Raw genomic sequence first — 25,434 nt, 5'->3', positions numbered from 1 at the left:
CGAAAGCAGTTGGTTAGCAAGGCTTTAAACTTACACTTTCACAATTGTTGACCAGGCTACTCAGTTCCTACCCCATGAAAGTAGTTGACCACTGATTTGATTACCCCCCCCCCACCCCCCCAAGAAAATAAAAAGGTGTCTCATATTTCAGGCAATACCTTAAGACTCTCAAAATATGTCACAAAGGGCTGCCATTTTAAGTAAAATTTCTGGACTGACCCTTTCAGCGTGAATTTAACTTTTTCTAGTTTAAGAAAAAATAAAACATCCCTTAACCATTCGGCCACCGCTGGTGGAGTAGCAGATGTCCAAACTAATAGGATTCTACGACGGGCAAGAAGTGATGTAAAAGCAATGATGTCCGATTGGTCCTGGGTTAAATTTAAGCTCTCATTTGAAATACCAAATATTGCAATCAGCGGACAGGGCTTAATTTGAATTTTTATGACTTCGGATAAAGTTTGAAAAACAGATGACCAGTATTGATTTAGATGGGGGCACAACCAAAAAGTGTGTGTTAAATCAGCTGGAGAGAGGGAGCATCTATTACAACTCCCGTCCGTTCCTGGATATATAGCTGCTAACCTGGCCTTACTGAAATGAGCCCTATGCACTACTTTAAACTGAATGAGCCCCAAGCGTGCACAGGATGAAGATGAGTTAATCCTTTGTAGTGCATCCTCCCAGTGTCTGTCTGACAACTCAACCATCAACTCGCCTTCCCAACCGTTCTTAATTTTTGAAAGGTCATGATTTTCAAGAGACATTAGTTGAGAATATAACCGTGATATCAGTCCTTTTTTCGGACAGAGGAGGGTCATTTCCTCCCATGCTGCCACAATAGGGAGGACCTGGAAAGAAGGGAACAGTGCTTTAACACAGTGGCGTATTTGGAGATATCTAAAAAAGTTACTGCGTGAAAGATCATATTTCTGGCATATATTATCAAAACTATCGAACCCTTCTTTACAGTACAAGCTTTTAAAACAGGAAAGCTGCTTCCTGTCCCACTGAGTGAATGTTAGGTCAAGAGAGGAGGCTGGAAATAAATGATTCTTACAAATAGGGCCTAGGGGGGAGGGAGAGGTGAATTTGTAATGATTTCGGAACTGGGTCCAGATTTTAAGGGTGGACAAAACAATGGGATTAGAGGTAAACCTGGACCACTTTGTGGGCAGGGAGGAGTACACCAAAGCAGGGAGGGATGACGAGTGGCAGGCTGATTCGGGGTAGATCGGTGGTTTGTGACTGTTGTCTCGCGGCGCGCTGTCTTTTAAGGCGTCTTCATGGAGAGAGCACGTCATGGTTACTTAGCAACGGCAGACATCCCAGGGGCGCAACTGCCCGAGCGCTTTGGAAAGAAGGAGAAAGCGGCGCGACTAGCGTTTTCCACGTGTTTTCGAAACCCGCACCAACACAGACTTACTTTATTTTTTTTTTATCCTTACTTCAACACTACGAGTGATCATACCAATAACTTGTAATCTTTACAAGAATATCAGAATCATGCAATGAGCAAGCCTGCGTTCATTAGACACTTAATAATATCACATCAGTTTGTTCCATCACATCTGCAGCAGAGACCTGAACCAGGAAGTTGGTCACCAGATCACACGGTAAGCAGTTAAACCGTAACACCGGAGAGCGCCAGGATGTTTTCCTCTGAGGTGCTCGTGCATCGCAGTTGTGCTGCCGTGGTACACCATATCGGTTTTTCAAAGGGAACAAATGGCCATTTTATTTGGCCTCTGTTTGAAGTATTCCCATACTTTTGATAACAGTGGTCTCTGTTTTTGTGATAGAATGCAACTTTCTCCATTCCCAGTATGCCATTACGCGAGATGTAAACAGTGTGACGCGTCGATGCATTTCATGCACGTCGACGTATTTTTGTAGTCGACGTAATCGATGATGTCGACGCATCGTTGCAGCACTAATTTGAAAACATTTTAAACTATCCTAAGCTGGTCTTGGCTGGTCTGCTGATTGGTTTAAGAGAGATTTTAGTCACTTTTCAGGCTGGGAGACCAGCTAACAGCTAACCATTCAGTCATAATTGCAAGTTATTTTAATGCATTATACTAAGAAATTTGTATAAAATTTTATGCCGATATTGTCTAAAACTTAGCAGTGTTTTAACACTTTTAAAAAGCATTACATGTCAGCTGACTGGTTCCATCACCTTGGAGTGCCTGAGGGACCACTCTCATCATTTTGCACTGCAGGAACCTTTTCATTTCACCCGCCATGATTTAAAATGGCGTGTAAACATACTGTAAACATTGTGTCAACTTATTTCACAAGTATGGAGGATCAGAAATAGATGGATGGATGCTGAAATGCAGGTACTTTTAGCAAATGTAGCACTGCCAGTTGTCGTTGGAGATTTTAAGTCCTCCTTTCCTTTCTTTCAATAGCTTTTCAATAACAAAAACACAGCTCCGATCACAGCGTCCTCCATCCTCCTGTTGTTAATGTTGTCCTTCTTTGTTTCCATTGTTGAATGCTGTGCAGAAATGAGGTCGCTGTTGACTGGCACTTCCTAGTACACACTGTCGGTGTGAATGCAACTCTTTCAATGGTACTGGGAAATAGTTAGTGCAAAATCATCCCAATACATTTAGCTCTGGAACTAAAGCAGTGCGAAAAGCCCTATTAGAGCACTATAGGAACTCTAATGGGTTAGGGTTACAAGGGCTGTCTATGGAAGTACAGACACTTAGAACAACTATCCAAGCACAACTGTGAGTGGTAGACATCTCACTCCAAGAGGATTCACTCACCTGTGTGACTTTGGTGGCACTATCATACACCCGGCGCAACGTAGCGCCAGGCGTGATGCAAGTGTTTTTTGCTAGTTTTAGCTTGACAGTTAATTATATTGTTTAAATAGCAAATGCATTTGCGCCCATTGGTGTGCTGGTCTAAAAAAGAGGTGTGTTAAGGTGCATTGTTGGCACATTGCTATTTTGAGGCAAATTAAATAGACTGCACCATTGACTAACATTAACCTGGTCTATATATATATACACAGTACAGACCAAAAGTTTGGAAACATTACTATTTTTAATGTTTTTGAAAGAAGTTTCTTCTGCTCATCAAGCCGGCATTTATTTGATCAAAAATAGAAAAAACAGTAATATTGTGAAATATTATTACAACTTAAAATGATAGTTTTCTATTTGAATATACTTTTAAAAAAATAATTTATTCCTGTGATGCAAAGCTGAATTTTCAGCATCATTACTCCAGCCTTCAGTGTCACATGTAACATCCAGTCTATCACATGATCATTTAGAAATCATTCTAATATTCTGATTTATTATGAGTGTTGGAAAAAGTTCTGCTGTCTAATATATTTGATGAATAAAAGGTTAAAAAGAACTGCATTTATTCAAAAAAAAAAAATCGAATAATATATATTCTAATAATATATTTTCTTTACTATCACTTTTTATCAATTTAACACATCCTTGCTGAATAAAAGTATTGATTTTATTTAAAAAGAAGAAAGAAAGAAAAATTACTGACCAGTAGTGTATATTATTACAAAATATTTATATTTTAAAAACATAGCTTCTTTTTTTTTTTTTTTTTTTTTTTTTTTTACTTTTTATTCATCAAAGTATCCTAAAAAAGTATAAAATGTTTTGAAAAAATATTAAGCAGAAGAACTGTAGCAGAAGAACCAACTTTGATAATGAATCATCATATTAGAATGATTTCTAAAGGATCATGTGATAATGATCCTAAAAATTCAGCTTTGCATCACAGAAATAAATGATAATTTAAAGTATAATAAATTTAAAAACAATTATTTTAAATTGTAATAATATATCAAAATATTACATTTTTTTCTGTATTTTTAATCAAATAAATGCAGGATTGATGAGCAGAAGAAACTTCTTTCAAAAACATTAAAAACAGTAATGTTTCCAAACTTTTGGCCTGTACTGTGTGTATATATATATATATATATATATATATATATATATATATATATATATATATACACACACACACCGTATTTTTCAGACTATAAGTCGCACCCGAGTATAAGTCGCATCAGTCCAAAAATACGCCATGATGAGGAAAAAACATATATAAGTAACACTGGACTATAAGTCGCATTTATTTAGAACCAAGAACCAAGAGAAAACATTACCGTCTACAGCCACGAGAGGGCGCTCTATGTCTTCAGTGTAGACTACAGGAGCACTGAGCAGCATCTCTGGCAGCATAGAGCGCCCTCTTGCGGCTGTAGAAGGTAATGTTTTCTATTGGTTCATTTCTCTTAGTTCATTTCTCTCGGTTCATGTCAAATTAATTTTGATAAATAAGTCGCACCTGACTATAAGTCGCAGGACCAGCCAAACTATGAAAAAAAGTGCGACTTATAGTCCGGAAAATACGGTGTATATATATATATATATATATATATTTATATATATATCTATGTTAATTAAAGAACTCATTAGTTATATGCGCCTACAGGTGGGTAAACAAGGTGCCTACGCTCTGCTTATTACACACAAAGGGATGCGCAGCAGCGCACAAACATGCCAAATATTAAAAATGAAAGGATTACAATGTAAAAGAATATTATTATGCCCTGTAGATGGTTTGCTTGTGTGCTTTAACCTCGCAAACAAGCAGAACCTTTCTTCTCTGGAGAAGCATTCAGTCTTTGCGAATAGCGAATCTACCATTGCATGAGCGCAACTGGCCTTTAAATGGAATGGGAGATGAGACTTTGATAGGTTTATTGCACATTACGCCCAAAATACACCCATGACTCATTAAGAGAATAGGTACAACCCTTTAGGACCATGCGCCTGGTGCGCCAATAAACTAGCAAAAGTAGATTCGGACATACCTGAGTGCACTTGCGCCGTGCACGTTAGACCATGAGCTTAGATCTTTAAAATAGGGCCCTGAGTCTGACATTCCCATAGGAATGGCATTTGTTTTACCTGACCGGTTAATGTTTCATCCATAAAAATGGCACTCACTGATTTCCATACTCCATCTCTGATTATAATTTCATGAGGACTTGCTATTCACAAAGCCAGCCTGAATAGCATGAGTGCAGTGCCACTTCCCACTTTAAGCACAAACCCAAACTTGCAGTTATTATCCCACAATAGAAGTTGAAACACAAATGTTGGTGCAAAGCAGTGAAACAATCCCAATATATGCACATAATCAGAAGAGGTATTACACTGAAACCGGTGCTTTAGGGAAATATGCAAAGGGATTTGCATAGTTTTATATAGAGCAGATATGAACTACTGTGTTGCAGATTGACCTGAGTAGGAGTGGAAGAGATGCTCTCCTGTATCCACACTCCTCATGTTTCAGATTTTCTCCTCAACTTCAGCCGCTTTGTGAGATTGCTGGGAGGAGCCCTGAAGGTGTCTCTGAAAATGCCATTCGAGAGGCGTATCTGCTTTGAAACCCATCTGCCTTTTACCTCTGCCCAATATTCTCCTGGCACAATTAGCTATTCCTGTCATGCAGTCACCTGTTGTAGTCAGTTTGAATTGGCAAAATGGGTAAAGGCAAATTGATACTTAGATATGAACACAATTAGACTGATGTTAGATGGCATGCTTATCTCTGCAGAAATGTAACAGTCTGGCAGTAAAAAGGCTTAATTGTTTCTAAATTTTTTCCTCAAGTCCAAAGGCATGATGGAACGCACCATTCATCATTCATAGACCGGGATCTCAGTCTTGACCCTGGAGGCCTTATTACCACTAGCATAGCCAGAAATCACAATGTGGGTGGGCCCACAGAAAATTGGGCTTAGCCTACAATGTGTCTGTTATCAAAATAGACCAACACAACTACACCTGCTTGAATACACCACCATTTAATCATTGGAGGGACTCATCGTAATGTATGACATGCCAAGAAAACCTAATAAGGACGAAGGCATGTATAAAGGCATCCGACGATCACTGTAGTCAAAGCAATAGGTCTGTCCGATGCACATGCGGTGCTGTACAGACCAATCGGCATATGACATCAAAGTACCTTGAGAGCAATTCAAAAGAATAAAGAGTCTGCTCTCTAATTGCTCTCGTGGTATTTCTATGTCATATGCAGATCGGTCTGGGCAGCGCCGATGCATCTCGAACAAGCCTAGTCTCTGCTGTAGCGACAAGGGGCTGTTCGCAAACTTATGTTCCTCATTATATGGCAAACAAAATCAAACAATACAGTTTATTTTTATAGGTCAAGTATTGTGATTATTGCAACAGAATTCACTCATTAATGATTAGGCTACCTTGCAATGCAACTGACCTGTAGCTGATTTTTTGGTGTCTTGTGAAGGCAAACCGAATCATTGTACTGATTCAACCCCTGGTTTCGAAAAAAAAAAAAAAATCAATCTACAGGTGTGAAAACACCCTGAGACCCCATTTATGTTTGGTGTTAATGTTAACATTGTCTTTGACCACTGGTAAATGGATTCCATTGATGGGTTTTAGGTTTTGTGGCTGCATACTTATTTTACTCTCACCACTAACGAGATTAATGTAAATTTTAACAGAATTTTTAATTATTAAAAATACATTTGAGGTTTATGTGCTTTTGCATGATCTGTGACTGCATGCAGTGTCAGATGGATGGTTGTTTTTCTGTAAAGTCTGAAAATTGAATAGCACTGAAAAAAAAGCAGTATTTTTTGAATGTGGCAGTAATACCTAAATCAGGGGTGCCCAACCCTGCTCCTGGCAATCGACTGTCCTGCAAAGTTTGGTTCCAACCCTAATCAAACACGCCTGCCTTTAAGTTTTTAAGTGAGCCTGAAGACCTAAATAAGATGCTACAGGTGTGTTTGATTAGGATTGGAGCCAAACTTTGGTTTGGGCACTCCTGACCTAAATTGTCCAGTCTTGTTTGCATATAGTCGAATTCTGATGGACTTGGCCTTGTGTAACATGTTAGTTTTATCAGTGCTGGTCAGGATGGACAAATGACATTTTTACTACAGGTTGCACATTTTATTGAATCCTCTTAAAAAAAAAAAGAGGGCAGATTCATACATTTTACTTTTTGGAAATAAATGACCTGAAATGTAATTGCTGTTCAGAGGAGGATGTATTTTTTTATATTTTTTTTTACTTAGAAATGTATAATGCAGAATTGCATGCATTTATTTTAAGTGCAACTTGCTAACAGCCCTATTCTTAGCTTTAAACTACATAAATCAATCATCAATAGTGTCTGCAGAGTCCGACTACCTCTACAGGTGCTCATGCTCTCCAAACGACATCTCTGGACAAAAAGGAGCTGCATCTTATAACTGCTGCAATTTTCATCTCAGGCAATGAAAGCACACCTACCACCTAAAAAAAATATAAATCATAAAGTAAAAAAAGTATATTTCCACATAGTGCCTCAACAGTGACACATGACCATACTTAGCCTAATGTGCACAAACTAACCATGCATATATTTAGTTTGTTTTTTAGTGTAGGCCACATTTTTATTACATATGTGGCAAAACTCTTATACAACAAGAATAATTAAATTATTTTTATCCTCTTCAGAAGATGCATGTGATGTTTCTGATAGAAGAGAGTGCATGTGAGCGGAGTTGTGCCAGGCTCTATTCCAGCTAGATGTTAATATCAGGTGTGAATGGGATACAAAAGACATCTGGTGTAGTTTTGTTAGGGCTGCAGTGCCAGATTTTTGAGAACTAATGAGGTAGATCAGTGACACTGATTTTGTGAACCATTGCTTTCACTTCCAACATATTAAATGTAATATATGAAAAATTTAAAGTGTATGGAAGAATGTCTCCAAAAATAGTTTTGCTCCAGCAACATCTTATTATGAATGCTTTAAAGAAATCCCATTTCTCATAACAGTTCCTGTTTGGCTGATTGCATTTGTAATCAAATACTGAAATGCATCCCTGCATGTGTTCTGTAGATGATACAGCCCTTGAGGCCAGTGATTTATTAAATCATCAATTCATCCAACAGTTGCCTGCAAAACCACAAGTGATTCAGAAAACAAACATATAGCATTTGTGTAAGACTGGCTTTCTGGTTATACAATTATTACAACTGAATTTAAGTAACTAATACTTATTTAACTAATCAAAGTGCAAATGCAACAAATATATATATATTATTGAGGGGGGGGGGCATGAAGCTTCATACTCACACCTCTATACACACACCTCTGCTATGCTCGAATATGACTCATCTATCTGTTAAGTCTCACTAGCGTTTTGTTCCTGACAAGAGAGATTCACACCGTATCAGGACCAAATGTATCATATTTTCCCAAAAGGCGAAAACTCATCCAACCTTTGCATTAATAGATACAAGGTCATTTTCGCGGCAAATTATTTATTTTATACTGCTGCGTATTTTCTTTTGTTTGCAGTATTTACATTGTCACTGTCTCACAAGCACATTCTGTTCATGAATGAGAACTCAAAGTATGACAATACAAAGAAAACACTGACTTTCTTTGTAAACACTTTACTCTGTCTCTCTTTCATTTTGTTTTACTTGAAGCAGACATTTCTGAGTTTGCTCAGTATGTTGATGAGGGATACTAAAATAACCATACAGCCTTAAAAACACCATTTGAGTGACAATAACAAAACACAAATCAGATAGAAATGACTGCAATTCAAATTTTCAAAGACAAAATGCTCATTTAATCTATTCTTATTGTGTTGATCATTGCAAGTGGCATAAAATGAATGTCTGAAAATGACTAGTCACTATGGAAACATAAAATGGGGAAAATATGCTGATACACAATCAAAGGAGGGCAGATGCTGACACTGTTCATTTAGAAATTAATGTAGCAAACACATGAGGAAAGAAAATGCAAAAAGACTTGATAGCATTTTAGTATCAGTTGAGACTTTGATGGAAAGTGAAAACCATTTTTATTAATGCCAATTTGAGTCTCTGCATGTGTGATAACTCTAATTTGTAGTTTGTAACCCACATGTTAATTTTATTTTCACTACACTTAAAATTAGCAAAGATTTGCTTGGTCAAGCCTCAGTGGCTGCAAAGTAGAGTATAGTGTTATTTGTAAAAACTGATTCTGTTTTGCTATTTCCAGCTATGCTCTGGAGACTAGACACTTCCTTGGAAAAAGCCATTATGGGAAGCTAATTGTGAACCGTAAATGTCAGGTATGACTAATGCATGACCTGCACTGAGAGACAGCAAGTGTCCCATGTTGGCTTTCAATGCTCCAGTGGTTGCAGTGGAAATGCACTTGCTAAAGACCACAATGAAACCAGCAGGTCTTAAGTGTGTGCTGTGCATCACAGGCGCTGAGAAAGCAGCAGAGGTTTGCATTTAACCTTCCAGGCATTATTATTCAATGTTGTGCATTATGCCACATACTATTTCAAGTATGTGAATGTAGGGTGGCATAAAAACCTACAAAAGTTCTGATATGACTGGTATGAGAATTTATTTTATTCTCAGGTGCTTCATTTTGGACTATTTGGAGCTTCATTTTGGTGCCGTATATTACCGTATTTTCCGGACTTTAAGTCGCACTTTTTTTCATAGTTTGGCTGGTCCTGCGACTTATAGTCAAGTGCGACTTATTTATAAAAATTAATTTGACATGAACCAAGAGAAATGAACTAACAGAAAACATTACCATCTACAGCCGCCAGAGGGCGCTCTAATGCTGCTCATTGCTCCTGTAGTCTACTACTAAAGACATAGAGCGCCCTCTCGCGGCTGGAGACGGTAATGTTTTCTCTTGGTTCTTGGCTCTAAATAAATGCGACTTATAGTCCAGTGTGACTTATATATGTTTTTTTTCCTCATCATGACGTATTTTTGGACTGATGCGACTTATAGTCCGAAAAATACGGTAAGCATTAAAGGGATAGTTCACACAAAAATAGGACGTTGGACTTACACACAAGTATCTTACACAGAAGCGCAGAGGAGAGAGCAAAACAAAACAAGTCCCAATTCACTGATATTATAAATCTGATTGTATTTGTCTGAAAGAACAGTCATCTACACCTAGGAGGGCTTGAGGGTGAGTATTCATGGGGTAATTTTCATTTTTGGGTGAATTATCCCTTTAAGGGTAATTAGTTCTTACGGCACAGATATGAACAGTGTATTAGCTATAAAATTCTCAACCGTACCCTCATTTCTGTTTATGCTTGTCTAAGAAAAGCTTGGTGATTCAATGAGTTCATTCTCACTAATCTTTCAGATAACAGCACTGGCAATGAGTAAATCTGTTAACCTTGACAAAAGCACCACAAAAATAGAAAAAAAAATTCCCTGATATATTGAGTTTTAGTCACAATAAAATATTTTTTAATCAATTGCATCTGTTTACAATTTATATTACAGTGTCCAGGTTACACTTTTTACACATTGATATAATTGATCAGAATAATAATAGCAATAACAATACTTAACTCCAGGCAGAAGTTTCTTAACTCTCACAACAGATGCAAGTACAATTGTTGATCAGTACATCTCTTTTGTACTTCTTTCGCACTTTAACATGAAGACTGTAAAGCATGGCCTTTACCAGTTAGCTCTTTCCACAATGAACATTTCTCTACACACATTTAAGTTCTTGTGAATGAGCTCCTCCAGAATTCAAAAAGCATCTGCAACCTGTAAGTACCAGGATGTCAACGATTATGTTTTTGTGCCTAATCCAGGGGCAGGAAAATCTACTTAAGAAAAAAGTCAAAAAGGTTCTTAAAGAAGTTAATTAAAATGCTCTTTAATAATTTTCTTAAGAGTATCCTATTTTTTTTTCTTAAGAATAAAATGAGAGACTTTGAGGTTGGAGTTTAGCCTAACTTTAAGATAGGGATCACAAATCGATCCCAGAGGGCCAGTGTCCTGCAGAGTTCAGCTCCAACTTGCCTCAATACACCTGCCTGGAATTTTCTACTATACCTAGTAAGACCTTGATTAGCTGGTTCCTGTGTGCTTGATTAGGGTTTGAGCTAAACTATGTAGGACACCGGCCACCCAGGACAGATTTAGGTGACCCCTACTTTAAGAGGATACTTGATTTTTGTAAAAAAAAAATAAATAAATAAAATAAAAAAATAAAAAGGGAATTTTTTTTTAAATACTTTTTAGGAATGTTTTTTTTTTATCCAACATCTTAAATGCCTCACACTGTAAATATGCAAACTTGTGTAGAATCAGGGTATTCAATACTATTGGGTATTTCAAATCACCATGAGAAGCAATTTGGAGGTTACATACAATTGGCTAACTTCAAAATATGGCCAGTTTCTTTCTAGCAGCTTCCAAACGATGTCTGTACCACAGGAATTCAAGTCCCGCCTCGAATCACTACCTAGCCACCAAAGAACCCATAGTTTTCATGTTTTGAAGTTCTTATGTGGATGACTACAACAGATTCAGTCTCTGTTATTGTTGAAATAGACTAGTCGACCTTTAGCTCAACATCCCCTGTGCCTTCGTTCCCACGCCTGTGGGCTCAGAGACATCCAATACATTATTAATAGATTCAATCTGAGTGCCTTTCACCTGAAAACTAAACCTGCCTTTTTGTTCAAACATCCATTTTAGGATTTGAGGATAGTATATTGTACATTTCTGACCATCTGTCTTGAATTTTGCCAACTCTGAAGATTTTTTTTTTTAAATCATAAGGGACATTAATTGGTGTATTTGGGTGGTGAAAGGAAACATATTGATACCTTCCATGTGTAAAGTCGTTTCATTTATATTCAGTTCAGACATCTGGGAGTAAAAGAGAATCTGTTAAAGTCAAGCAAATCCATACCAATATAAAATAAACACTTGTTGTTCTTCATCCATGTTTACCGTATTTTCCGGACTATAAGTCGCACTATTTTTCATAGTTTGGCTGTTCCTGCAACTTATAGTCCGGTGCGACTTATTTATCAAAATTAATTTGACATGAACCGAGAGATATGAACCAATAGAAAACATTACCGTCTACAGCCGCGAGAGGGCGCTCTATGCTGCTCAGTGCTCCTGTAGTCTACCACTGAAAACATAGAGCGCCCTCTCGTGGCTGTAGATGGTAATGTTTTCTCTTGGTGCTTGGTTCTAAATAAATGTGACTTATAGTCCAGTGCGACTTATATATGTTTTTTTCCTCATCATTATGTATTTTTGGACTGATGCGACTTATACTCAGGTGCGACTTATAGTCCGAAAAATACGGTACTTATCTTGGGTCAAAATGAAGTTTTGGACAAAACAAAAGACACAATTTACACACAAAGCATAGAGCCCTTAACAAGTGGGAATGAAAGGTTGTGTATAAGTGATGTTGAATGTCACAGATGAGTTTCAATTCACAGAGGTGGACCAAGTTGTCTTTGATAGTTATTTCTTGTCCTGTAGTTCTGTGCCATGATCATAAGCATTTAAGTTTGTGCTTGAACTCCACATTCACTTACAACATAGAAAGCTGTTTTATTTTGGACAATATTCTGTCCTTTTTAATGGAGCTCATAAAATGCAGTTGGTATATTCAGCAGTGCTGGTTTAATTGGGCCACACACATATACAGGGTTTAACGGAGTTAGTAAGTAATGTGAGAGAAACTGAGAACGGCTTCAATTCTCTTTCAGGTTTGGAACGAAATACAGTTGGAAAGGGAAAAACAAATCCAAGGGCACTTAGTCCCTTTTGATCCTTAAATGTGTCCTCTGGAATAGATTCCCTTGGGTTTGGTTAATTGGATTGCTTATTTGTCGGTAGTTTATATTCTTCACCTGAACTGCTCTCAGACTAAGTTAAGTTTTATGCAGTGTGGTGTGACAAGCTTACATTTATATTTTATTCTTTTGGTTCATCCCTTTTCTCTGATTTGGGCAGACAGCCAGTCCACGGGGAGGGATAAGATATGAGACATTTAGAAAAATATGTTCAGAGCGGGTTGTTTAGTATCGTGGAGTCCTGTAGCCCTCTCCTGGCTGTGCTAAATGTGGCCTGGTTTGGACAGATATGCGATGAGGGCCACCACCACACCCACGTAGACCCCCGTCCCAATGGTGATGGACAGAGCGGCTAGGAACAAGGCTCGTCTAGATGCGATGCTAGCCAATGGGAAGTCTCCCTTGGTCACGGCTTTGCTGGTCTGGAACAAAGAAAGGGAGTGGTGAGAGTGAAGCCAGATCAAAGGATACATTGACCTGTTTTCCATTCGAGGGAAAATTGCATTGATCTATATAGTGCTTCTTGATGAGGATTGAATGGAATATCAGACATGTTCTTACGCACAGCACCAAGACAAACATGATAGGCTTTTACAACGTTTAAAAAATATATTAAACTTTTTTTGAAGGGGCAGTGTCACAAAGAAAACTACCTTTTTGAATGTATAAAAAATGAATGCAGCCTTTTAGGAAGCAATGTGAATCGACACATTTCTGATATGCTGAATGTATCTAGAACAGAAAATAAAATTCTGGACACATTCATTAAGCATGTTGTCAGTGGACCCTTAAAAAACATTCAAATGTCTTCAGTTCACTTTTCAAAAATTTAAAGTCATATTAAAGTTAGGGCTGCAACTAATGATTATTTTGATAATCGCTTAATCTGTCGATTATTTTTACGATTAATCGGTTTATGTACTTATATTTTAGTTTTTTCAATTTTTTCCCCAAGTAAATTATTAATAAATGGTCTTTATTAGAGCCCGACCGATATGGATTTTTTATCTCGAAAAGAGCCGATTTATAAGCCGATATTTTGATTTTAAAAATAATCTCGATATTAGACCCATTTCCTATAAACTGCATTTACACAACATTCAATAGCAAAATATCTGCCTGTTTTATGTATGTGGGCTGTATAAACCATTTTCCAGAATGGACTATGTTAAAAAAAAGCCTTAGATTACAGTCTCAATGACTAAACAATTGCACATCAAAAGTATATATTTTTTAATGATCAAAAAACAGTCTGGTTTTAAACATTTAACACTTTTACTTTCTTCCAGTTGAAGCTGGTTTTAACAGTCTGTGTGTTTACTGTAAATAAATTATAATACTAAAGTTAAAGTATTTGCAGAAGTAGTCCCACACTTTGCTGCTACAGCATTCACCTTTTTCAGCCATCTGTAGGCAGAAAGAGAGACGGAGAAAGAATAAGCATGTGTATTAATAATATCACCATGTATCATTACTCATGTCATCATTAGAATTATAATAATAATAAACTGGGATCTCCTACATAGGCAAAAATGAGAAATATATATATTTTTTTTATTTGTCAAGCAATAGGTATTACCTACTTATATTTAACAATATTATTTCAACATTTTCCTGATATATGTCTGTAAAGCTGCTTTGAAACAATATGTAAAAAAAAAAAAAGCGCTTGTTCAGCTCACATTTATTTACATGTCCCCTCTGGTTTAATCATTTCTGACGCACCTACTGTAGTTACTGTAACTACACTATATTTGCTCTCACAGACACATTCACAACAGACCCGTATATCTTCTCCTCTTCTCTTTGTGCAGTCTGAATCAAAACATCGTCTTGCCTACTATTACCGGAAGATTACGGAATCAATTCGAAGTTGAATGGTTAACGTTAGTGTCATGAACACACCGCTGTCAATTTTGAGAAGAACCACCTTCAAACAAGTTAATAGCAAGCTTTTAAGGGGCCTGCTAAAAAGGAAATTGTTCTCTGGACCTGAGGGTAGCCTCTTCTTCCTAGCTTCTCTCTTAATTCTCATCAGCAGGACTAGCGCTATCGCTCGCTTCTTACAACGGGACAGATACATGTTTGCTGCTGACCGAAAGGAGGAGGAACAGACTATGAAAGAGCTCCCGCTAAACGTTTTTAAAACTCCGCCTACGCCATAGCGCAGCACAAATCGCGTTGTATCTGAAGGGCAACGCTGAGCCCAGCGGCAAGCGCCGTGTATACCGCGTCCTGTGTGAAAGGCCCAATTACGCGGTCATTATGTGGGAAACACACCGCAATAGAATAAGAATAAGTTAAACGCTAACGTTATAGTTTGACCTCCTATTAACATTCGCGCTCTTCCACTGATAAACATGGTATTAGCTTTGTGGCTAATCTAATATACCAATGCATTAGCGGCTGTAAGTGATGTTACAGAATATTTAGAAGTGATAATGATAGGACCGTTAGCTAGAACTACACACAGTTTTTATATACAGGGTATGAACTAAATCTACAATCATTTCACATGACGAACGACAGACTCACCGTCAAAACAGTTGATTGCTTTCTTCTGTAGTGGACTTCTGGCGCTGTTGTTAACTCTGGAGCTGCAGAGCTCCCTCTGGTGGGCACACTATGCAACACTCATAACATGAATGAAGCATGAGACTCTGTTTCTCATGTTTCATCGGCCGTTATAAATGCCGATGCCGATTTAAATGCAATTAGCTTATATCGGCCGATAATATCGGCCGGCCGATATATCGGTCGGGCTCTAGTCTTTATCCTTCAGCATAGATTTTTAAGAGATTTCAACCATTTTGCACTGTCATATCCTCATCAAAAATATACCTGGAGTTGTTTTATTGTGTTAGTAATCCTTTGTCGAACTCTTCTGCAATCAGAACACTGACCCATACTCTAGCAAATTTCACAAGTAGATTTCAAATAATGTTTTCACCATGGCAGTCCTTAGAGCTCCTAAAGTAGTTTAACATCCTGAACAAAGCTTTTTAAGGAATCTTTCAGAACATATTTTCACGAAGAATAAGGATAAAACAGAATAAAATTGCAGTGCATTGTATTTTATTATTTACCTGGAAACAGCTTTATAGCTTTTGCTGTGAAATTGTAAACAATCCTTCGAAAAAAGTGCCAATGGCATGAAACCTGAATGGAACTCACAATTGAAAGTAAAATCCATCAGAAGGTTGTCCAGAAAAAAAATTGGACACACACAAAAAACCTGCTGTGTGAAATAGAGCAGTGAATACTTAGAAAAAAAATGCATTTCAAATATCTTTAAACATTTACCTCTCTCATTCAGTCATAATTAGGCTGCACGACTGAATTTTGAATTGGTAAACGACAAACTGATCACAGAACATGTTTGTAAAGCTTTAAATGTTAACTGTTAAAAAGCAATGTTATCAGCTTTTACGACTAAACATTTGCAAACAACATTGTACTGGAGAATCTGCACAAATGAAAGTCTTAGGGGCCGTTCACAAATCGCGCCTAAAAATGCGTGGAAAACGCTAGGCACACCGCTTTCTCCTTCTTTCCAAAGCGCTCGGCCAGAAGCGCCCCTGAGGTGTCTGCCTTTGCTAAGCAACCATGACGTGCTCTCTCCTTGAAGACACGGAAATTTCAGCAAAGGATAAATGGATTTGCAGCTCAAAAAATCGCTTGCAGTAGCTCTGCTACTAAATTTATTTCAAAATGGAAATCCATATACAACTATGATCAGCTGTTCCTTTCATCTTGACTGAGCTTTTAACGTTGTTACGGGAAAGGATGAAGCTGATTGGTTAGTTCTTGTCACATGACCCGCGGTGCGCTTGCGGCATTCTGAAAAGTTGAAATGTTTTTAACTCGATGCGGTGCGGTGTTGGAAATAACGAACTTGAGCGTGCAAAAGACGCAATATGTGAACGTCCCCTTAAACATTTCAGTAGTGCAGAGTTTACAGGTTACTCTTCTTTTTTGAAGGCGTAAAGTACTCCCACATCATGCTGAATGCTGCAGAGACGCTGTTCGGGAAGCACGTGACATAAAACGAGGCCAGCTATTGGCTATTCGCTACTTCTCCTGCTGTACTGGCCGAGTAAAACACTTTGGTCACCGCAGATTTGAAATATGCACGAAATGAGCCGCTTACGGCAAATAAAAGTTATTTAGCAACGAATCGATGACTAAATTAGTTGACAACTATTTTAATAATTGATTTTAATCGATTAAATCAATTCGTTGTTTCAGCTCTAATTAAAGTCATGCTTACATGACATGAAAAAAAATCTTAAATGTCTTTTTTCATCTTTAGTTGCACTTTTGTAGATGAGAGAAAGAACTGGCACCTTTAATCTGTCAGCTGGTCTTGTTTTTAATATCTGTCAATGGTTAAAGTCCATGATAATATTATAGGTGTGAACCACTAGTCTCACGTTTCAGTTATGATTATCATGTCATTTATTCAGTTCAATTTCATATCACAATGCACTGACGATGCACTGCATCCTCAATTTTAAATTTTACTTCAGATTTTTACAATTTTGTCAATATTTGTAATATGCAATTCATATGTGTACAATATTCTTCTATTACATCATATTGATATTTGTACTGGTATAAAATTGCACAGTTTAATGGGTAAATGATTTTATTAGAGGCAAAAATTCAACAAACACAAACACACACTTGAATCTATATGTGGAATATGTGGGAGATGTCTTATTCTACAGAGCGTCTTTCAAAGGCTTTTGGCTGATATATTTTTTATGAACCACCAGATGGCTCTGTTTTTGAGACACTCGAAGCTTTGACTCTTTTCCTGAAACAGCCAGAGGAAAGACTCAGTGCTTCACAAGGATTCATTTGCCCATTCCTACCCGCTGCATATTTCATTGTGCGTGACATGATTTACACACAGCATGTGTCTTCTCCAGGTAATGCTCAGGTTGTTCATAAAAGCCCGAAATGTGGCCAGATATCTGCTTTTATAGTAATAGCTTTTATTTTTAATTACTCGTGTCGAGCCTCCCTCTGCCATTAGGTATGTGCTATTTGAAGCAGTGCTGCACAGGATGAGTGTATGAAATTATGACACTGACCCAAAAATCATAAGGATCTGTCTGCTCTTTTATCGCTCTCACTGTACTTGATGTCATACACTGATCATTAGAAGTCAACCGATGTATAGGTTTTGTCGATTAATCGGCACCAATAGTTGATTGCTGGAACAATCGGTTTAACGGAAAAAATCCATGCCGATAGTTTTCCAGGTTGCGTCTGTTGCTGGAGTGGCTGAGAAGGGTCTTGTTTTAATTATAGGATTACTAACACATAATAAAACAAAACTCCAGGTATATTTTTGATGAGGATATGACAGTGCAAAATGGTTAAAATCTCTAAAAAGTCTATGTTGAATGATAAAGACCCATTGTTAATAATTTAATTGGAAAAAATGATAAAGACATAAAGATTAATCAATTAATCGTAAAAATAATCGACAGATTAATCCGTTATCAAAATAATCGTTAGTTGCAGCCCTACACTGAACAGAGCGAGAAACGTCAAACCCGGATTTAAATGCAGCAAACAGAAAATCCTGCTGCGCCACAGAGCGCCATTCACATAGGTTTCCATTAAATTACATTATATTCACCCCAAATCTTTGTTAATGTACATAATGAATTGTATATTGAGCATTTTCATCGAAACATGTGTCTTTCTGTGGCTCTAATAAAGTCTGTATGCTTCATTTATAAAGCTATAATATAGGACGCTATTTTGCGTTTGCTCCATTTTGAACTTCAAACTTATCTATGCCTCATTGTTCATTCTTGAAGTAAACTTGTGTCCATTTGGTGATTAAATAAACAGTTTTAGACCACTGCTTGAGTTGAACTCGACGCGTCCAGCATGTGTGTGATACCAGTGAGTTCTCCTAGGCTCAGTGGTAGAGCATTGTGTTAGCAGCGCAAAAGGTTGCAGGTTCAATTCCCAGGGAACACAAACTGATGAAAAAAAAAAGTATAGCCTGAATGCACTGTCAGTGGCTTTGGATAAAAGCGTCTGATAAATGTCAACTATTATTACTACTACTAGTATGATTCAGTACTGTTTTTTTTTTAATAAAGCACTATTTTAGTTTTTCTTCAGTATTCATTTTAAAAACTATCAGTTAATTAATCGGTCTCGGCCAGTGTGGTCCAACCTAGCTATCGATATCTGCAAAATCCCCTATCGTCGACGTCTACTGATCATTCTGTGCAGCGACAAAAGACATCAGAAAAGCATCCGTATGTTATAATTCGTTATAGTCTATTACTAAACCAATACCGTATTTTCCTCGTCTGCATCGCGATGCATCAAATAAATTATTATTTCGACAACCTAGTAAATATACCATTTGGTTTGTTATAAAATTAAGACAAAGCCATTTTCTCAGTCTGTTGGAGTGAGACAGAGGTGGATGCTGAGAAGGAGGAGGAGTTGGAGGAAAATGGTTGGCGATATCCCTCTTGAACATTCAACCCTATGCTGCGGGGAAGGTGAGAAAATCTGTTCAGTATGTTCTCGGAGGAATATTCCCAGCCAGAAGAAGGTGAAAAAACAATCACATTTTCACCAGATCTCATTTACATCCTTCTCGCACACACAAGTTGCATTCTGGGGAACCTTCACTGAACAACACCACCATCATCATAATTACTCTGGGAGAATTCACTTAGCTCCTGACAAAATAATTCACTCTGGCTGTGTCTACCACGGACTAAACTATAGATAAGAATAAAAAGACTCATTCTGAAGTAGAAAAATAGAGGCCTTCTGCTCCAAATGTGAAAATGGAGCTGAAAACATGCATGGGCCCATGCTTGTCACACCCATGTGATCAATGCATTCTTGTTAATTCTATGTATATTAGAGAAGTGCATGATAATTTTGCAGTCACACAAGCAGAGCCGTTTGCTTGTATGATGGGTATTATAATGAGGCACCTGTTCTGTATTATTAAGGAGTTAAATGAGATCACAAACTCTTTTCTCTCGTGAGACTGCAAGCTTGTTTGCAGGGCACAGATGAAAAAATGCTGAAGAATTAATCTTGTCTGTTTCTTGTTAGTGCAGATTCTTAGCAGGCTTAATGGTTAGACTGTGAATTTGGTCGAGGGGCTCTGCACTTACCCCCTGAGAAAAGTAGAAAGCAGCAATGCCCAGAGGCCAGAAGCAACAGAGCATAGAGAAGATAGCGAGGCCCAGGTGATCACGAGGAGGGATGGCAATGAAGTTGTCCTCACTCTCACTGTCGCTGGAGCAATCTGTCTATAAAGAGAAAGAAGATTCAGTAAGCATACTTTGATTTGTTCACAAGTGTTGTATTTATAGTCTGGATAATTACAGGATTGTTTTGGGTTTAATAGATGGCCAAAAACTATAAAAACAATATTTTCTCCTAAAGTAATACGGAGTCTGTAAGTTTTCTTAATGTTTTTGAAAGAAAATGGTCACCAAGGCTGCATTTATTTGTTAAAAAATACACCGTGAAATATTACAGGTTTAAATAATTGTTTTCTATTAAATATATTTATTCCTATGAAGACAAAGCTGAATTTTCAACAGCCACTACTACAGTCTTCAGTGTCAAATGATTCTTCAGTAATCATTCTGATATGCTAATATGCTGGAAAATAAACTTTTAAGAGTATTGTTATTATAAATGTTGCATGTCTAAATAAAAATGAAAGCAGTTGCATGTATAAATTACTTCTATTTTTTTCTGGAAATTGTGATTTTTTTTTTGATGAATACACATTTTTAAATAATATAATTTATTTGAAATAATAGATTTTTTTTTTTTTGTAAAAATGTAAAAGTAATTTACTTTGATCATTTTAATGCATCCTCGCTGAATAAAAATATATATTTCTTAAAAAATATATATTACTGAACCTAAACCTTTGAGTGCTAGTGTACTTAAAATTATGAAAAATAAAATGTATAATTCATGTAAAAAGTATATAAATTGTTTTTACATTGTGAAAACATCTGAAACCCTGTAGTAGTTTGCCGGCCCAGTTTTCATAAATTTTTTCCTTTCTATTTTTTTCTTTTTATTGGAATCAAATGTCAAAATTATTTTCTGTGATAATCAATGTTAAGATACACGTGTTGTTCACAGAGCTTGTATTGAATCTCTGTAGCATTTCCACAACTTTTTGTGAATTTTTCATTGTTTGTCAGTTTTTCCTTTGATACTAGTGATTCACTTGAGTAACTAAAAATATCGCAGCCTTGTGAAGAGTGTGCCGAGAGGAAAGCTGTTAGGAAAATATTTCTGTACTGATTCACAGCAATATGCTGCAATGTCTCTGGTGTTTTATCTGTAAAAATAATAGGCCTATTTCTCTATAAACTTACATGAGATGTTAGATTGGATTTCTCCATAAGGAGGGAGTTAAGTGGCTTGTGCACTTGGATATTGTCATGTTTTCTGCTGGTCTAGTACAGGGGTTTTCAAACTGTGGGTTGCGACCCACTTCTGGGTCACAGAATGGAACAAGGTGGGTCGCACAAAGTCACTTGGCTGCAGCTAAATTTGTGTTTCAATGACATACACACACTCACACAGTTCAGTCTAGCAGTGATGCGCGGGTCAATGTATTAATAATCCGCATCCGACCGACGTTTTCAATTAACCTGCCCGCAACTCGGACAGCAAAAAAAGAAAGCGAAAATATTGTACCTGACCCGCATTTTTTAAAAGCAGTAAATGCTCATCGTAGCGTCATTGGGCCATTGACCATAGATAGGAACTAGGCAAAAAAAAAACGAAAAAACAAACAACAAAAAGAAACTTAATTATTCTAATTTTGTCAAGAATGATAAAAAATCGTCAATAAGCTCATACTTTGTACTAAATTAGTCTAGTCTGGCTATGTCTATTTTGATGTTTCTGCAAGTTCAGCTGACAGTGAGGTTTGGGTTTGTTCCGATCAGAGCTTGTGAGCGGAGATAACATTTCTGAATATTCCTCTCCACTCACTCATTCCGTGGGGTTGCTCGCTCAACCCAGAATGGCCTGCTGGTTCGAAAATATGAAAGGAGACATTTAATTGTCATCCGAGAAGGGCTGTCGCACTCTTTTGTGTTTATTTGGTTATTAAAACTTCTTTTGATTGTCCGCCGATTCCCGCCTCCTTCCCGAAGGAGTCATCGAGGCGGTGGGCTGGAGTGGGTTCATCCGTCCCCGGCAACTCATTCCAGCCCAACGCCTCGAGCATCCTCAGAGGCAGACTCCTTCGCCCTGCTTGATGGCACAGCGGATTCACCCCAGGGGCATTGGATCTTCGGCAGCGCGTCCCTCCTTCCTCCTGGGCTTCGGCACCAGTGTAACACATTAAAAATTTCACAATCATGGGAAGGAGGAGGCGGGAACCGGGTACCCACTCGCCACAACGATATAGCCCACCAACATTAATAACGAACTGAAATATCCTTAGTGTGATTTTCAAAATTGCAATAAAGTCCGCGTGCGTTGTGTGTTTTGAAGCACTCACGAGTTGTAATAACAGTGAAGGTCTCAGAGCAATGCCATTAAAAGGTTCAATCGGTCCGCATTATTAAAGAAGAAAAAACTTGCTCACTTCAATACACTATATTCTGCATGAGATTGCATACACCAGAAAATTCAAATGTTACAAAAACGGTTTCAGGTAGGCCATAGTCATTCATTTCTATCGTCTGTTTGAACTCTGCACTTTTTTAGTTTGGGAAATGGTTTGTAAAAAAACATTTCACATGTAGGCTACAGGGTGAGCAGGGCACAAATGCAGGGTTAATTGTAATAATACAAGATGTAAACATTTCCACATAACAAAATGTATAAAAGTTTGCAATATTTCCTTGACGCATCATCTGTTTAGAGAAAAATTTACCAAAGTTCAGAAATCTTTTGAAGATATTGCTGAACATTTATTTAACCATTGAGAAAATAAATTTCTGCCTGAACTAAATGTCATCCAGTTTTTTGTTGTTGTTTAAAACGAGACACGTTTATTTTTTTAATTAATTTAATATTTTTTTTATTTTAACTGTTTCACAATTATTTTAATCTCCAAACTGTTTTAGATAGTTTTGCTTTGCTTCTTATGCTTTTCTTATGCTTATGCTTTTTTCATTCTCGCCGACACACACGGAAGGATCATGAATGCATTTTCTGCAACAAAACAGCAGCACAGATTACAGTTTACTGGAGTGAGCCTGTTTCACGTTTTCATGGACACGACATATTTTAACATCTGTAAACAAAAATTAAAACTTAAATATTAGTAGTGAAATTTTTAAAATAAAATGGAAAAATGGTTATTTTGCTCAAATACTTAATTTCTGTCATCAAACTTTTAAGTAAGATTAGGCTTAAAGTAATGTCAACCGGAATGTTTTTTTTTTTTTCTCAAATATTTTGGTGGGTTGTGAAATAGATTACACTTGCCTAGGTGGGTCGTGGAATGGAAAGGTTTGGGAACCACTGGTCTAGTACATCTAGTACAAATACTGTTTTGAGTTTGGGTTTTAGAAACCGAGGAAACTTACATTTCCTTGTCGTTCATGCTAAAGAAATCTGACAAATAGTTCATATACATGACATGCGGAGTCCCACAAGGCTCAATTCTTGCACCGCTCTTGTTAAGCTTGTATTTGCTCCCACAAAGTCAAAAAATGAGAAAGAACCAAATTGCCTATTACAGCTATACTGATGATACCCAGATTTGCCTAGCCTTATCGCCAAATGACTACAGCCCCATTGACTCCCTCTACCAATGTATTGATGAAATTAACAGTTGGATGTCCCAGAACTTCAGTTAAACAAGGAAAAAACTGAAGTCATTGCATTTGGAAACAAAGATGAATTTTCAAGGTGAATGCATACCTTGACTGTAGGGGTAAAAATCAAACAAAAAATCAAGTCAGGAATCTTGATGTGTGATTCTGGAGACAAACCTTAGTTTCAGTAGTCATGTCAAAGCAGTAACTAAATTGCATACTATCATCTATTAAACATTGCAAGAATTAGATGTTTTGTTTCCAGTCAAGACTTGGAGAAACTTTTGTTCATGCCTTTATTACCAGCAGGGTGGACTATTGTAATGGCCTCCTCACCGGCCTTCCCAAAAAGACCATTAGACAGCTGCAGCTCATCCAGAACGCTGCTGCCAGGATTCTGACTAGAACCAGAAAATCTGAGCATATCACACCAGTCCTCAGGTCCTTACACTGGCTTCCAGTTACATTTAGGATTGATTTTAAAGTTCTTTTACTCGTTTATAAATCACTCGATGACCTAGGACCGAAATACATTGCAGATACAATATGCTCACTGAATATAAACCTAAACCTAACCTAACTTTGGGCAAGTCGTGGCCTAATGGTTAGAGAGTCGGACTCCCAATCGAAAGGTTGTGAGTTCAAGTCCCGGGCCGGCAGGAATTGTGGGTGGGGGGAGTGCATGTACAGTTCTCTCTCCACCTTCAATACCACGACTTAGGTGCCATTGAGCAAGGCATTGAACCCCCAACTGCTCCCTGGGCGCCGCAGCATACATGGCTGCCCACTGCTCTGGGTGTGTGTTCACAGTGTGTGTTCACTGCTCTGTGTGTGTGCACTTCGGATGGGTTAAATGCAGAGCACAAATTCTGAGTATGGGTCACCATACTTGGCTGAATGTCACGTCACTTTCACTTTCACTTTCAGACCACTCAGATCAGTAGGATCGAGTCAGTTAGAAATACCAAGGGTTCACACAAAACAAGGGGAGGCCGCTATTAGTTATTATGCCGCCCGCAGTTGGAATCAGCTTCCAGAAGAGAACTGTTTAACTGTTTTAAATTAATTTTAAATCAATGTTTAAATCATTTTCAAAGTTTTTTAATTCCTTGTTTTACTTTTGTGTTTTTTTTTATGATTATTTTACTTTCTTTTATGTAAAGCAATTTGAATTACCATTGTGTATGAAATGTGATATATAAATAAACTTGTCTTGCCTGCCTATATAACAAGCTGTCAAACCTACACTTTTAATCATTGCTTATAGCCGAACACTTTGACATTACATAAGAGAATATAAATATTTCATTGGGCAGTTGTTATTCGGTCTGCTGTGTGCTGTGGACAAGCAGTTTAGTTCTTGAAACTGAAACAATGTGGGGGGGGGGGCATCCCCCTGGTTGAAAAAAATGGTAAAAAAGTATCCCCTTAGTAAAACCACCATCCCCCCTTACCATCTCCTTTTTATTAATAATGTGTATTATGTTAAACTTATCATGCAAGTTAAATGTTAAAATTATCTACTTAAGATAATTCACGAATAATGGTGACTGGCCAATCAGAACTCGGTTCTGTAACAAGCTGTGCACAAGCAGAAGCAAGTTTTCATCATTTTTCACGCAAAATGATTCAAGCGCAACTTTTGAATTTCTTTAAAATGAAAGACAACAGAAAATTAAAAATGTATAATTTCAAATTAATATTTCAAAACATTCCCGATGTTTGTCTTGAGAGTCCAAAAGAATTCACTGCATGATGAAGCCTGTAAAACAACCTTATAATTCAAGCACTTAAAGAAAAAATGCCCATGTATAAGTTTTTATGTTTTTATATTCATTGCAGTAATTCATCGTCTCATTCAGATGGACATTTCCCTGCATCCCAATGTGCATACTATCC

The 25,434-nt window shown here is 37.4% G+C and overlaps 1 protein-coding gene and 1 long non-coding RNA gene across 5 annotated transcripts in view; one reads left to right on the top strand and one right to left on the bottom strand.

Moving 5' to 3' along the window:
- The window catches only part of LOC132091867 (uncharacterized), a 104,550-nt gene that overhangs the window by 33,545 nt on the left and 45,571 nt on the right, over positions 1–25,434 (top strand). The window lies entirely within an intron of this gene.
- The window catches only part of LOC132092428 (synapse differentiation-inducing gene protein 1-like), a 36,299-nt gene continuing 23,093 nt past the window's right edge, over positions 12,229–25,434 (bottom strand). For all 4 annotated transcript variants that reach the window (XM_059498659.1, XM_059498660.1, XM_059498661.1 and 1 more), the window contains exons 4-5: positions 19,897–20,034; positions 12,229–13,143 (exon numbers count right to left, since the gene is read on the bottom strand). In XM_059498659.1, the coding sequence (XP_059354642.1) occupies positions 12,985–13,143; positions 19,897–20,034 (297 nt within the window). In that variant the 3' untranslated portion in view covers positions 12,229–12,984. The remainder of the gene's footprint in view (positions 13,144–19,896; positions 20,035–25,434) is intronic.

This window comes from Carassius carassius, chromosome 18, assembly GCF_963082965.1.
Source record: "Carassius carassius chromosome 18, fCarCar2.1, whole genome shotgun sequence".
Taxonomy (NCBI): Eukaryota; Metazoa; Chordata; class Actinopteri; order Cypriniformes; family Cyprinidae; genus Carassius; species Carassius carassius.
The sequence above is the reverse complement of the archived record's forward strand: the minus strand, read 5'-3'. Positions and strand labels throughout refer to the sequence as shown.